General features: G+C 44.9%; 1 protein-coding gene across 2 annotated transcripts in view; it reads left to right on the forward strand.

Moving 5' to 3' along the window:
• LOC147703580 (transmembrane protease serine 9-like) overlaps positions 1-15,758 on the forward strand; it is a 1,394,371-nt gene that overhangs the window by 1,178,279 nt on the left and 200,334 nt on the right. For both annotated transcript variants that reach the window (XM_086931925.1, XM_086931926.1), the window contains exon 19: positions 8,074-8,323. In XM_086931925.1, coding sequence (XP_086788051.1) covers positions 8,074-8,323 — 250 coding nt within the window. The remainder of the gene's footprint in view (positions 1-8,073; positions 8,324-15,758) is intronic.

Below are 15,758 nucleotides of genomic sequence, written 5' to 3' on the forward strand. Positions count from 1 at the left end.
GATGCCCAGGGGCGACTCTGCTGGGAGATGAAGCAGTGTGCTCCCACACCAGTTTCTTGTTTAAAGGCTCCCTCGAGCCTCTTTGAGCTGACGAGCTCGTGGAGAGGCACCGGCGCACCTGGAGAGATACTGCGATCCAAGAATACGGCAGCCTGCTCAGCAACCCCAAATAATTTTGCCTAATCTCTGCTGATGACAGATAATAATCCAGAAACACTTGTCCAGAGATGGCCAGCACTAATCTGCACCCACCTGGTGAAACACTCAAGAGACTTTCCAAGTGTACTCGCTTGGCCAATTGATCTGCATCTACCATGATGCCTAGGGGCGACTCTGCTGGGAGGTGAAACAGTGTGCTCCCACACCAGTTTCTTGTTTAAAGGCTCTCTCGAGCCGCTTTGAGCTGACGAGCTCGTGGAGAGGCAACTGTGCACCGGGAGAGATACTGCGATCCAAGAATACAGCAGCCTGCTCAGCAACCCCAAATAATTTTGCCTAATCTCTGCTGATGACGGATAATAATCCAGAAACACGTGTCCAGAGATGGCCAGCACTAATCTGCACCCACCTGATGAAACACTCAAGAGACTTTCAAAGTGTTCTCGCTTGGCGAATTGAACTGCATTTACCATGATGCCTAGGGGCGACTCTACTGGGAGGTGATGCAGTGTGCTCCCACACCAGTTTCTTGTTTAAAGGCTCCCTCAAGCCGCTTTGAGCTGACGAGCTCGTGGAGAGGCACCTGCGCGCCTGGAGAGATACTGCGATCCAAGAATACGTCAGCCTGCTCAGCAACCCCAAATAATTTTGCGTAATCTCTGCTGATGACGGATAATAATCCAGAAACACGTGTCCAGAGATGGCCAGCACTAATCTGCACTCACCTGGTGAAACACTCAAGAGACTTTCCAACTGTTCTCGCTTGGCGAATTGAACTGCATTTACCATGATGCCTAGGGGCGACTCTGCTGGGAGGTGAAGCAGTGTGCTTCCACACCAGTTTCTTGTTTAAAGGCTCCCTCGAGCCGCTTTGAGCTGACAAGCTCGTGGAGAGGCACCTGCGCACCTGGAGAGATACTGCGATCCAAGAATACGGCAGCCTGCTCAGCAACCCCAAATAATTTTGCCTAATCTCTGCTGATGACGGATAATAATCCAGAAACACGTGTCCAGAGATGGCCAGCACTAATCTGCACCCACCTGGTGAAACTCTCAAGAGACTTTCCAAGTGTACTCGCTTGGCGAATTGAACTGCATCTACCATGATGCCTAGGGGCGACTCTGCTGGGAGGTGAAGCAGTGTGCTCCCACACCAGTTTCAAGTTTCTTGTAACATTTTATCAAGGAAGAAGCTATCTCGAATACATTTGGATCCCATCAGTCCAGCAACTATATCCAGAAAGGCCACTTCATAATACGTTTTTAAATGCGGTAAAGCTAGGCCCCGCTGGGTAGTAGATAATTGCACTACTGACAGCCTAACCCTAGATGCCTTTTTCCCCCAAACAAAATTTCTAAACATCATCTCCATTTCTTTAAAGAAAGACACATTCATTTTTATAGGGAAATTGCTAAACAAAAATATAATCAGCGGTAAAATCAACATTTTAATGAATGATAACCTGCCTATTATTGGGAGAGGAAGTAAAAGCCACTGATCTAAGAGTCTCTTGAATTTATGTTTCAATATAACATAGTTCAGATGGTATAACTCATGGCACTGACTGGTTACAAATATCCCAAGTTATTTAATTGGATCTTGGTTAGCGGCTTGAGCCCTCAAACAGATTGGAAGAAGATTCATATTGGTGTTGAGGGCAAGGACTTCTGTTTTATTAGGATTTATTTTGTAGCCCCAGATATGCTCAAAATCTCTAAACCCCCTCAATACCTCTTCCATATTTTCTTTAATGGGCATCAAATATACGGTCCGTATGCTTTTGCCTCAGCTGTTATTTTAATAGAATTCAATATTTTACCGAAATTTATGTTGGATCCTAATTGACTGATCCGATTCTCTGAGAGTTTAGGGATATCTATATTAGAAAAATAATCCCGGATCAGCTCTTCCCCTACCAAATATTCTGTTGAATAGATACGGTGAAAATGTTCTAAAAAAATCTGTGGAATCCTATCACCATTAATGTCTTCCTGACCAGTCTGGGGGTCCCGTATCTTTAGTATTATTGCCAACTCCTGGTCTTTTCTTGTTGCATTTGCTAAAAGTTTCCCTACTAATTGATTTTCTTCATATATCTTTTGCTGGTTCATTTTTGAGCTACAAATTTCCTCCAATACAATAAAATCTCTCAGAGCTGCTCTCGCCTGCTCGAGTTGATTTGGATACTGCTGCAGTTGAAGGGCATATTCTTTTTCAACTGCAGCTTGTAATCCAGCTATTTTTAGCCTCCTGCCATTTGCCTGGGCAGCCGTATAAGCAATGATCTGGCCACAAACTGCCCTTTAAACCCGCCCCATACAGAGAAAGGCTCCGCAGTGTTTTCGTTGATCTTGAAATATTCAGAAATCCATTTTTTGAAGCCCTCGACCCAATCCTGATCTTGCAGCAGAGTGCGTTCCAACTGCCACCTTGATTGTTCTCTGTTATCCCCCCCAAATACAATTTCAAGTTCAACTTTAGCATGGTCTGAGAAGGGGTTACACCCGCTGTCTATCTTAGAGACCTGAAGAGATCTTGATATTAGAAAAAAATCTATTCAGGATGCTGTAAAAAAATGATTTGAATAACAGGTAAACCTTGTTTTATCCGGATTACTATTCCTCCAGGGATCTACTAATTGGTATTCTAGCTTAAGGACTTCCATCATTCTTTTGGTGTTCGGTTTCAATTGTTTCCTATTTTTATTTGAAGTGTCTTTTTTTAAGTCCTGTATAAAATTAAAATCCCCTCCCACTGTAAATTGCCCCGGGACCCCCTCAAAAGATCATTGATTTTGATCAGACTAATAGCGCCGTCCGAGACCGGACCATAGTAATTTATAAAGTTCATAATTTCCCCCTGTAACCTAGCTATTACCCATACCATCTCCCTAGTGGATTTCTCTGAACTTGTATAAATTCCCAAGATAATTTTCTAGAGAAATAAATGGCAACTCCTCTCTGGGCCAGTCCAGCCGACGCGAAAAAGACATGAGAAAAAAACCTAGGTATAAATAATTTAGGAGAGTTTGATTTTAAATGTTTCTCTTGAAAGAATACCACTTGGGGATTAAAAGATATCAGCCATTTTATAAGAGCGCCGTATTTTTGTTTATTTAGGATTCCAGTTGCGTTAACTGATAGGATTTTACATTTGTTAGTTTCCATCAATACCTTTTACAGATTGTATAATGCCTTTTGCTCTTACTCTTTTTACTGCTATTAACCCCAACCCACTCATCTTACCCCTAGCAAAACCCCTCCCACCTCTGAAATGTGAAAAACCCCCTGCTAACCACACTGACCACATTTCACCCCTCCCTTCTAACCTGGGTGTAATGGAATCACACCCTGAGTGTCCCCATTAATCCCCAACCCCCCCGCAATGTTATCGCTATTAAATACTTAAATTGCTTGCAGGAACTACAAATATTTGGGATCAAAAAACCACATGTGCTGCCAAATAATAAAACTATCAGACTAAGGATCCTCTTCAGTATCGTAAGACCACTCTAAGCGTTCCAATCAGCTTATATGTTAAAAGAGGAGATCCTTTACTATACCTATTCATAAATATTCAGATACTAGCCCCTGCTGAAATTTCTTTCAGAAGGGATTGTGCTTCTTCCAGATCTGAAAACATAAAACGTTTTCCTTTCACCAAAACTCTCAGCTTTGACTGCTGAGTAATTGAGGTTTGTGCGCCATGCGCTTTAAACAAATGAAGTATTTTAACAAATTATTTTCTCCTCTGTGCAGCAGCGGCAGTCATGTCCAAAAATATATACGACATTTGCTTATCTCTGTCACAGGGAACTGTCTCTGCTGAATGGCTTTTGACAGGATTTTCTCCTTAATCCGGAAATCAGCAAAATTCAGCAAGATAGTTCTGGGAATGGTAGAGTTGGGGAAGTGCTGTGCAGGAACTGGATGGGCTCTTGTAATGGTGGTTCGGAGCCTTCTGTGCCTTTAGGGACCCCACGATGCTCAGGTTCGACCTTTGACAATGGTTCTCGAGCTCCTCCAATTTACTTTCAAGAAAATTCTTCTTTTTTGCCGCCTCTTCGGCCTCACCCATAGCCAGATTCATTTGGTCCTCTAATACAGAAATTCTAGCCTCAGCCTCCTGCAATCTATTTGGCAGTCTATACATTGTTTCTTTGATCTTTTCCAGTCTCGAATGCAGGGCTGCGATCTCTACTTGCTGATCTTTTTTCATTTCCCGTATCTCTTCAAGGATCAAATTCAACATATCTTGAATATCTAGTTGATACCTCACCCCGATTTTTGAGCTTTGACTAGCATTTTTCAACAGGATATAGGTATCAACGTTTGCGCTTCCCCCCTTGGAGTCCACCTGTACCGATGGAACAGGTAAGATCGATAGAACCTCCGGTGGTACTCTCCTTGAGGTCCTGTCTGAAGTTATTGTAACTACCGGCTGAGAAAGGGGTTGTAATACTACTGATTGAAGTGCCCCCAGATTCGCTGGAGTCTCCATCATGGGCTCCCTGCTTTTATCAGCTATGTCTTGCACTGAGGGTGAACCCAGATTGAGTACTCCGTCTTCTGCTTCATCATCCAGGGGAATTGAAGATGTTAGAGATACCACTGACACTTGTATTTGAGACTGCGCTTGAGTCTGGTTGATCTGTTGCTGCTGTACCCCTAGAGAGTTCCTTTCAGGAGATTGTTGCATTAATCCCAAATTCCCAGAGGATATTGATGCTATCGGGATCTGTCCTATGTCTGGTGATGAAACAATAGATGACATGGAGGCTATGTCTTGAATTATGGAGGATTGTGGGTTTAAAGATTTTGGAGTGGTTCTCTTTGAAAACAAAGGAAAGTCATTCATTCAAATCGTCTCCGAGAGGGCATGTTCCCCAAGCCGGTCACGCCGACTGCGCCTCCCAGCTGCCTCGCCGAGCTGGTCACGCCAACTGCGCGTGAGAATCTCTCAAAATCCTCGGAGACTCTGAATCCTCTCAGCTACTTCACTGCTATAACCAAGCCGCCAAAGGTTGTTATTTTGCTTTAAAGGTCAGTGTATTTTCAGCAGGAATCTCTGCATCAGCTCCTCCAAGGACTACACATTGCATTCACCAGCCAGTTACGTGCCGCCATTACAGGGGTGGGATCGTGGAGCACCTGTGGCTACACTGAGGCGTGGCACTCCGTAGCCATCTGAGCACGTAGAGCTCTGAAAGTTCACCTCTATTCCTAGTGCAAGTGGATAATTACTGTAAGAAAATCTGTGGGGATCCCTAAACACTAGTTTTTTCCATAATGTTGGTCTGTCCACGCTATCAAAAGTGGTTGAAAAATCGATAAAAGCACAGTACAATATTTGTGAATTTAACATAACATATTTATCAAGAACAGTCTGAAGAATGATGATGTTATCTAAGGTTGAGAGTTTTGAGCGGAAGCCAGCCTGTGTCATGGGAATCACATAATTCGAGAATGCCCAGTCTTTTACACGCTCAAAAATGCAAGCTGCAAAGATCTATCTGGTGGCATCAAGGAGGGCTATATGTCTATAGTTGTATGGATTCGATCTTGAGCCTTTTTTTGGAGAGGTACCACTATGCTCCGCCATCAAGATGTTGGTATTTTCCCAGACTCAAAACCGTGTTGGAAGAGTGGGGCTAGAAATTTACTCCAGTCATCAGTATTTGTTTGTAGGACTTTTAAAGGAATATTGTTCTGGCTCAAAGCTGCAGATGATCAAGCTGAGTTTATGAAAGCGGAGATCTGTATGGCCGAGATGTTTGACAAGCCCTGATCAAATGGACCTTCTGGACGGAACTCTGGCCGGGAGGAACCTGGTGGTGGGAATTAGATTTGTAAAGTCTGAGGATGTGCTTTTCCCACTCGGATGATGATACTGGTGTTGCTTGAGCAGTTTTCCTTATCCCCACTTGTGCGGCAATTATATTCCAGAATTTCTTATTGTTTCTATGTTTTACTGCGATTTGGATGTCAACCCAGATTCTATCTCTTTGCTCTTGTTTGTCTTTCTCTTTTATTAACATTCTTATTTCACCTTGTCTTGCAGCACAGAAAGATCGAAATAGTATTCTGGTCAGGTTATTTAAATGTCAAGAAAAATTATCTGTTTGTTTTCCTTTTTGATGGATTTTGTCGTTTTCTCATCTTGTTGTATTTGCCTGTAGGGAAAATAGTACGGAATGTATTGTGTCTTTGTATCTGGATATGGGGTCACCTACTCCTTTGGTAGAGGCTGGCAGAGGAAGAGAGATTGTGGAGTTAATTGTATTGATTACTTTGCTGTTCCAGTGAATCCTTCCTGTTTTTTGGTGTATAACTGCCCGGTTTTCTAAGGTGCGTAAGGACCATGGCGATGTGGACTGTGTGAAAATATCAATTCCTAAGGTTAAATATGCATGATCAATTTTGTGTGTGTACTGAATTAATAATAATTGGACTTTCGTGAACAAATCTAAACTACAGATTAGATCATCTAGAATAGCAGGATTAAAGGAGCCCAATCGAGTGTATGCAGTTAGTATATCTCCATTTATCCTCCTGTTTAAGATAACACCATTGATTGCCCCGATGAGTGACAGAAGCAGTTTCCCTCGTTTACCTGCTCTTATCTTATCAGGGAAAACAGGGGTTGGAATTGAACATGCTATTTCTTGAGGAGACTTCCCCCTGACATTTAACTTCTATACTGGAAGTGCAGCAAATGTGACAAGATAAGCATAGAATTTAAAGGCATCTTAATTTATTACAGTACTTTTGGTGGCCCACCAGTGAGTCACGACCCACAGTTTGGGAAGCACTGACTTTTTGGAATAAGACAACTAGTAGTGACTTCTCGTTTGCAATCTCTTCCCTTAGAGGATTGTTGCATTAAACCCATTCCATCAGAAATTTCTCATGAATTGAACTCTTGTGTCTCAGTGCCAGGAAGTAGCCCCATTGTAATCCTTCCCAGTAAAGAACTTTCGTTAGGAACAGGGGGCCATATTATGAAGACTGGGCGATACAATTATCGCCACTTTATCTGCAGGAAACTGCCGCTAAAGTGGTGATAATGGGCTTGATAATATGCTCTTGTGAATTCCCATAGAAACCCAGGTTAGACATCTAACCTGGGCTTCTATTTGAAATCTCTAGGGCATATTATCAAGCCCATTATCACCACTTTAGCAGCAGTTTCCTGACGATAAAGTGGCGATAATTTTATCGCCCAGTCTTGATAATATGCCCCTCGGTACTGATGTGACTCGTGAGGAGAAAAAACTCCAGCCGGTCATGACTCATGGAGCACCAAACACGTGGCATGGCTTTTACCGGACCATCATTGCCCTTTCTCCCAAGGAGGAAATAGTGTGAGGACTCCATGGCGTACTTTAGGGCCAAGCAGTTTTTATCTGTGGTGGTGCATAATAAATAATGGGGCAACAATATCCTACTGTGGTACAATGTATGAATTTCTTTGCTGGAGCAAACAATGGAAATATTACATAGTATAATGATAATTTGCATGTTTTAACTACACTTCTATAAACGCGCTTAACGGGTTTCGATCTACCTCCACACCCTTAAACAGTCCTGGTAATTTATTGGCTTTGTTATGAAGTGATAGCTGGATCAGAATTATAAAAACTCTACATTTTGGTAACAATTTATGGTGCAATTAGCTGTACGTGGAGTCCATTGTTCTTTTCATGTGAACTTTCTAAGTGTACTGATTGACTCTTAAGTGATGTGATGGTGAAAGCAGCTGAACGGAATTTGCCAGTCTTTTACACATGTTCTAGAAAGTACCTCGAATACAATGAGCTAATTGTGTTGGCAACTTACAATGATCCACTCTAGATTAGGGCATACTAATTAATGACCATTAAGGAAAATGTAATGTTTTTGTTTGCATTGCAGGGTGACTCGGGAGGGCCTATGGTGTGCAAGTTCGGAAGCACGTGGGTCCTGGCGGGAATCGTGAGCTGGGGCGAAGGCTGTGCCCGGCCTAACTATCCCGGTGTGTACACCCGCGTGAGTGTCTACGAGGACTGGATCAGGCAATACGTACCCGGAGTTGGCTCAGTAGTGATAAACGGCTCTTCCCAGCCAACCAACAGCACCGTGCCACCGCCCCAGACGACCGCCCAAAACATTTCCCAGCCGAGAGGTGAGTCTGCAATATAATGATGGACACTGCGGTGTCAGAGCTTATTGTTGAAACTTCACTGAACACGTTTGAAAGCAGTGAGTGGGCGAGGGACTGTTCTTGCACAGCGCACACTACAGAAGAGCCAAACCTCTAGGTACTTTGAGTAAATCACAGTGCAGGCTTTGTGCTCACACTGTCAGTGATAGCACACTGAGGCCTTGTGTCCGCCATACTAGTGTAAGCCTCCTCCTCCACCTACCTTGCACCTCAGCGCTTCAAGTAAAAAGAGGGAAGTTTAGAGTCCATCTTCTCAATCTTCGACCACTCTAGAATGATCACTCAGAGGAAAGTCAATTGCATTCCAAATGGTGCATTCGTTTTGGAGGATTATTGAAATGCTAAGGAGCAGGCTCATACTTGATGAAGTGAAGACTAAGAAATATTTTGAGAGCAAAAAAGAGTACAGCGTGATTGCTTTATGTAATAGCTCAACAGTTAACACTTTGTGCTACAGCATTAAACAGCTAGGAGTTGTTAATTACCACAGGTTCACTAAACTGAAAAACAATCAGATACAAAATGCATTGTTCCTTAGAATGTGGTTGCATGAAGTAACAGGAAATGGCAAGTCAACAGGCTTGGCTTTAACTGGAATGGCCTCTTCAATGATTGAGGAGTTTGTGTTTTTATGCAGTGGTAGTGTAGTATCAGTGGTCTAGAGCTTGAATGGGTGGATTCATCACTTTCAGTTATAAGACAGGCTCATTGTCTTCGAAAATGCTTGTTATTATATTGGCAGCTCCAAAATGCCACCCCATTAGCAAGGACATGAGTGTGCTCCCTGGGGCAGCTAGAACTATCCCATGTCTCTCATCCACAGAGGAATGCCCCATGGTGCCAGTTGCTGTAAGCAGGGTGGATGCCTCCTTCATTATGCCACTGCACCCTTAACGGAAAGAAGCTTTTAAGCAATCTTGATGAGGACTTGGCAGCCAGGATTGACATAGGCTGCACGCTTAATGGGGGTGGGGGGAGTCGGAGGTGGGGAGTTCACCCTGTCTGCAGCGATGTCATGAACTTTAAAGTGTTCTACAGTCTGTAATTTGTAAAGCCAAGTGAAGCTCCAGAGTTAGGGTTTCATCTGTCTCCAGAAGCAATCAAGAGCCTTGAGTGAGTGAGTGAGGAATGTTGGTGGACCGGTGTGGTGGGCAGAGTTCAGGCAGCTCCTCTGGAGGTAGAAGAGGGGATTCTAAATGGTGGCTCTTGTCCTTCTGCTGCATGTTCTATGAACAAGGCCACTGCACTGCCACTCTGCTACAGTGAGACCTTCTGCAATGTGGTTCACCTCTGCCTTTGTTCTGTAAACTCCTGCTCACAAATTCAGAGACAACATGTTTCTGTCTAATATGTGCCTCACCTACTCAATGCCTTAAGACCCTCACGGGTGAGTAGTCTCGCTTTATTAGGAACCTGATTGATTGATTGGCCAGCTGTGGTTATTAATTGGTTACCTACAAGTGACAAGAAGCTTTATACAGACACCATATGTACAAAGACTTACTATGAATGGCGATCATGGGGCAGCGTTCATTCAATACCTGTGGACGAAATACCTCAAATAGGAATAGGCTGTATTCTTTACTCATGCGCAGCAGGGCTGAGGAGAAGACAGTTAAAGTTCTTCATCTGTGGGGTAAGGAGGGGGCAGCTAGAGATGTTCACCTGTGGTTGGAAGGGCTGAGGAAGGGGCAGCCAGAACTCTTCACTAATATACAGAGCGGCTGAGGAAGGGAAAGCCGGAGCTCTTTGCCTGTAGAATGAAGAGCTGAGGAGAGGCCAGCTAGAGCTTTTCACCTGTGGATGGCAGGGCTTAGGAGGCAGCAGCCTGGACTCTTCACCCATACACAGAAGAGAGGAGGAAGGGGCAGCAAGAACTCTTCACCTGTGGATGGAAAGGCTAAGGAGGTGGTGTCCCGAACTCTTTGCCTGGGAATGGAAGGGTTATGGAGCGGAGCAGCCAGAACTCCTAGTGTGTGGATGGAATGGCTGAGGAAGGAACTGGAGGTGTAGTAGGGGGGCCATGGGCCCTAATGCAAAGAAGGGAAATGGCCGTCTCTACTAAGTAACAGCTAGAATTGGGGAGCAGTGGCACTCAGAACTCTGGGCCCTGGTGCTACTTCACCTGCTACACTATTGATAGCTATTCCCCCTAAAGGAAGATCTGGAATTCGCACTCTATGAACACGAGAAGAGACCTGATGCAGAGGCAGTCGGGATTCATCTTGAACAGAATGAAGATTTCTCATGTATTGCAGGTAAAGGGGCCTAGGGGTGGACATTAAACTAGTGCTGCAAGATGTTTCAACATTTTAGAAAGTCACTTTGCTCAAACTCACACCTGCTCAGTGCCAGAATACCCTCCAAAGGGATAGTGGCCTCCACAAATCTGCATAACACAGCATCACATAACAATATTGTAACACTTTTTATTTAAACTAGCAAACAGAAGCTAGCTGTTTTAAAGTAGAGGGCAGGATGTATTCTGCTGCTGAAAATTGCCAGACCGAAAAGTGCTGACTTTTGTGGGAAACCTGCACTTTCACACACAAATACCTGCAAGCAAACACAGAGGGACATACGTGGAGGCATGCTTAGAGGCACATATGTTTGCGCCAACACACATTGTAGTACCAAGTACCACAAACGGCTGCCCGCAAATGCACTTACTAGTGGGAGTAAAAACCAAGAAGTCTGCGAAGGGAACCCTGGTGAGTCTGCACATGAGACCTCACTGCTGAATCTGCTGGCGTAGAGCAATCATAGGCGCACTAGTAAGACTACAGGCCAAGTGCTGCTATGAGCCAAGTGAGACTGGTGGCCCAGTGCTGCCAAAGAAGCAGTTGTGAGACAGGGGTGAATGTTGCCATAGGAGCTCTCACGAGACTGCTGGCTGAGTCCTGCTATATGAGCTGTGGTAAGACTGTCTGTTGACCAAGAGCTGCCATGGCATCTCTAAGGAGATTACTAACCAGTGGCTTTCTCCATGTGCTTTGGTGAGACTGCTGGCTGAGGGAGGTCTTAGGAGCACAGAGGAGAGACTGTGCAGCAGAGTCTCTCTGTACTTGAGCACTCCCTGTGGAACTACTGATCAAGTGCAGTCATAGGAGCCCTGCTGAGTGATGCTCAGACTCCTTACCATGTGCTGCTATCTGTGAAATGAACAATTGATGGACAAAATGATGAACAGTGTCAAACATTCACCCCCAGTAGTGAAATCGAGGCCTAAATCCATTGTTTGTTTGCTCCCTATGACATTCCAGTTTAGACCCAGCCATATGCAAATCAGTCTTGACCCTGTTCCCCATGGAAACAGTCCAGCCCAGGTCCTTCCTGGACTGGAAACAAGCATCCTGGGGTGATACCCCCAAAACAGTCTCTGATACATAAGAGGGCTTGTCTCTTATGCTGTTGGATAGCAGATTGGGGTTTCATTGATTCCTGGGGAGCCCACACCCTTTGGGGCACTACATACTCCTACTATTACTGTATGTGTGACTTATCTGTCTGTCACAATATGTTCCTATGAACTTTACAAATATATGACGTGTGACTTGCCCTGAATACCTTGAGAAAACCAAGTCTGACCATAATGCCTTAATACTGATGTGCACTTGGGATATTGCTGGGCTCTGCATCCCAAACTGGAAGCTAAACATTGCTGCCCTGGAAGACCAAGTCTTTAAATCAGACTTGGGGGATGCAATCTCTAACTATTTTACAGAGAATGAGGGTAGGGCCTCCTCCCCCTAGTTCAGTAAGAGACTTTAGGCTGGTTATGTAGTGATATTGCATTGCCAAATTTGCAGAAGACAAGGTCCAATTACATGCTAAGACAACCCGACAGCAGGACCTCTTAACAGACCTTGAACTGCTGAGCAGTAACCCCACCCCCAAGACCGTCTGAGAATAGAGAGGGAAAAACTCCTTACATTGATAGATGGCTCAGCATGCATGTTTACCTTGCCTGCATCATCAAGGCTCATGATGAATGTGACAAGTCTGGGAGTTTATTGGCTTGGCAGGCCCACCCTGACACACAAAGTTTCCAGATCCTCCAGAGTCATGATTCCAACAACTGTTTAGTGTATACACAGACTGATAATAATGAGATTTGTTTAGCTTTACTATATCTAACTCTAAGCTCCGCATGGAAATCCCCACACTCATGCCCTTCATGAGCAATTAACTGCTTGGACGAATAGCCTACCTGCTGCAGTGGTGACTTCCCTGGGAGGAAAGGTAATGTTCCAAGAAGTGAAGGGGCCATTAAGGTATTGGTGAGGGGTTAGATACCTAGAACAGATGGTCTGCCCATCAAATTCTACTTGACCTACATTGATGTACTGGCCCCTATCGTTATCCAGATTCCTAAATGCACCTAAGACCTTTGGCTGTCTCCCTTCAACATTACAGTAGGCCTTACGTGTTCCTCTTTCGAAGAAGGATAAGGGCGGTGATTGAGTAATCTGCTATAGACCTCTTTCAATTCTTGATATAGATTATAAGGTACTGAATGAAATCTTAGTTAATAGATTACTCCTCCATCTAGGTTGCTTCGTTCATGAGGATCAATCCGACTTTATACCTGAACTCAGCACAGTGCCTGGTATACAACAGCTAGTTCACTTACTGCATATTTCACTCATTGACTACCCGAAGGCCCTTGCGCTGGAGAAGGCCTTTGATTCTTTGAGTTGGGAAATTCTATATGTCACGATGGGCAGTATGGTGCTACGAAGTGGATTATTTAACTGGACGCACCTGCTATACACAGCCCCGCATGCTTGTGTAAATACTGGTGCTGTCATCTCGGTACTTCAGTACTAGGCTAGATAGAGAGGAGCACAAGACAGGTTTGCCATCTCTCACCTCTACTTTTTGCCATGGCTATGGAGCCACTGGCTCTCATGCTGTGGGACAAACACTTTTGAACACTTCAGATAGATAAATGGCCCACCCCTGTACATCTCGCTTTATGCAGATTACCTCCTAACCTACCTGCCCGTTGAGTGCATAGATATGGAGGGGGCTATTAGCGTGTCTCTGTGTGAGCTCGGACGAATCCAATGCTTTCCCCCCTATGATGTGGCAGGTACACCTGAAATAGGTCGTACTCTTGGCTGAGAACCGTTTAAGTTCCAATACCTTAGAATTAATGTCGATTTCAAATCTTTATTTCGATCTTAAAAGATCATAAAAGATATACACAAAATAGAATAATCATAAAAATGCATATTAAAAACCCAATAAGAACAGTATATGGATATACTTAATACAATACAAGTCTGAAAAATGGGTTAGCCCAAGTGCAAGGGAAGTAGAAGAGGTGTTCACAGTGTTGTGGTGCCCTTGATTATTCGAGCACGTGCCAGCCACATTGCAGTCAGAAATGTTGCCGTAGCAAACACTGTTGGCGGAGATAGATCCAACTTTATTACTCTATAGGCCGGAGCATATGTTCTGAAGCCCAAGTTTTTTAAATGAGGGACCAACCAATGTCTCCTATTTCTGGTATAGGCTCCACAGAACAGGACCACGTGCAAGTCATTCTCCGATTTGTAAGCACATGCCGTGCACACCCCTGTCTCCAATCCACGTGCCCAAGCCTTTTTGAAGGACCTTAGAGGGAGAGACCCATACCTTCATTGCAGAAAGATATTTCTTGTAAGCACCGGTGTCATGCCATCCAAGACACATTCATGGCTGTACGAGTCTTTGATTTTAATGAAGAGATCTGTTAAGGACCCCTCCCGAGTGGTATCCAGTGTTTTTTGAAGCATGTGATTGTAGAACAGAGTAGACAGTGCTTTTCTGGACATCCTCGTGCACGCACTTTCAGGATCCGACCATAAGTCAGGCACCCCAAGAGTCTCACACATTCTCCTTATATACTTTAGCCAAGGAATTTTGGTGGCATTGGGTAACATGAGAAATTCCTGCAGCTCCGATCTGTAGTTGGCAAGATCCTAGCTGCTCCAGAGGCGGCGCCAGTAGATCAGAGGTTTGAGGCCCAGTTCTTCCGTAATAGGTCTCAAAGCCAGGTCTAGTCTCAATGGGAGAAGTGGAGTACTTGGGGGGGAGGGCAACCAGTTGTCTAATAAATTTGTTTTCTATACTTTGGATGGTGTGTGTCGAAGTGTGGCCCCACAGCTCACGTCCATAGATGATTCCTCCCCGAGCCTGGGCTTTATAGATGTGAATGGCAGGTGCCAGCGGGCGGACTGGGGATTTACTAGCGATTCTCGTGATACCCCCCGCCCTCTGCGATAGTTTCATGCTAGCTTTTGTTATGTGGGCCGACCATGTTAAATTCTGGTTTAGGGTTATCCCAAGGTATTCTATTGTATGTACCCTTTCCAAACATCCTGTGCCCAGGCGAGGGTTTGGGCGATTGTTGGCCTTTGGGTTGAGAATCATGAATTTAGTCTTTGCAGGGTTGATTTCGAGCCCCCTTTCATTGCAAAAACCTAGAAATCCGTCCAGCACCTGCTGTAGCCCCATTGGTGATTTGGACAGCAGCAGGGTGTCATCCGCAAACATGATTGCGGGCACCCTGCTGCTGTTCAATTTTGGTGCATCGATGTTACTAATCCTCCTCAGGTGTTCTATCACCCCGTTCACGAAGAGGCAAAACAGGGTCGGGGCTAGCACACAAACCTGCCTCACCCCTCTGCGAACGGGGAACCTGTCAGTCAGCTTGCCACCTTTCCCGCACCTAACTCGTGCATAATTATCTTTGTGGAGTCTGATCAGGATTTCAAGGATGTCTCCCGGGATGCCCAACTCGGCCATTACCTCCCACAGTTTTACCCTTGGAACCAGATCGAATGCGGCACGAAGGTCCACAAAGACCGCGTACAAAGTGCCGCCCTCGATCAATGCTGTCTTCCAGTAGATGATATTTAGTCGAAATAATTGATCGACTGTGGAGACTCCTCTTCTAAATCCTGCTTGGAGTGGACTGAGGGTGTCTGTCTCGTCCAACCAGGTCTGTAGCCTATTAAGTATTAACCTGCCAAATAACTTCTGTGATACATCAATGAGACTTATTGGGCGATAGTTGGCTGGAAGCAAGGGAGATCCCTTTTTGAATATCGGGACCACCTCCGCCCCCAGCCAAGTATCAGGTAATTCCATCCCCTCAAGGACTGCATTGAATATCAACAGAAGGTAGGGGGCCCAGATACCTGGTTCCTGTTTAAATAAATCTCCCGGCACCCCATCCAGCCCCGGTGCCTTACCAGAGGATAACCCTGCAATCGCCGCCCTTACCTCTTTTTCAGTGAAAAGCTCCGGAGCCTGGTTACTTTGAGGGATTTGGGGTAGGGATTCCAAGGATTCAGCCGCCGGAGCGTACAGGGACTGATAGTGGTTTTGCCACACGCTCGGGGCA

This window comes from Lissotriton vulgaris, chromosome 7 (genome assembly GCF_964263255.1).
Source record: "Lissotriton vulgaris chromosome 7, aLisVul1.2, whole genome shotgun sequence".
NCBI classification, from domain to species: Eukaryota; Metazoa; Chordata; class Amphibia; order Caudata; family Salamandridae; genus Lissotriton; species Lissotriton vulgaris.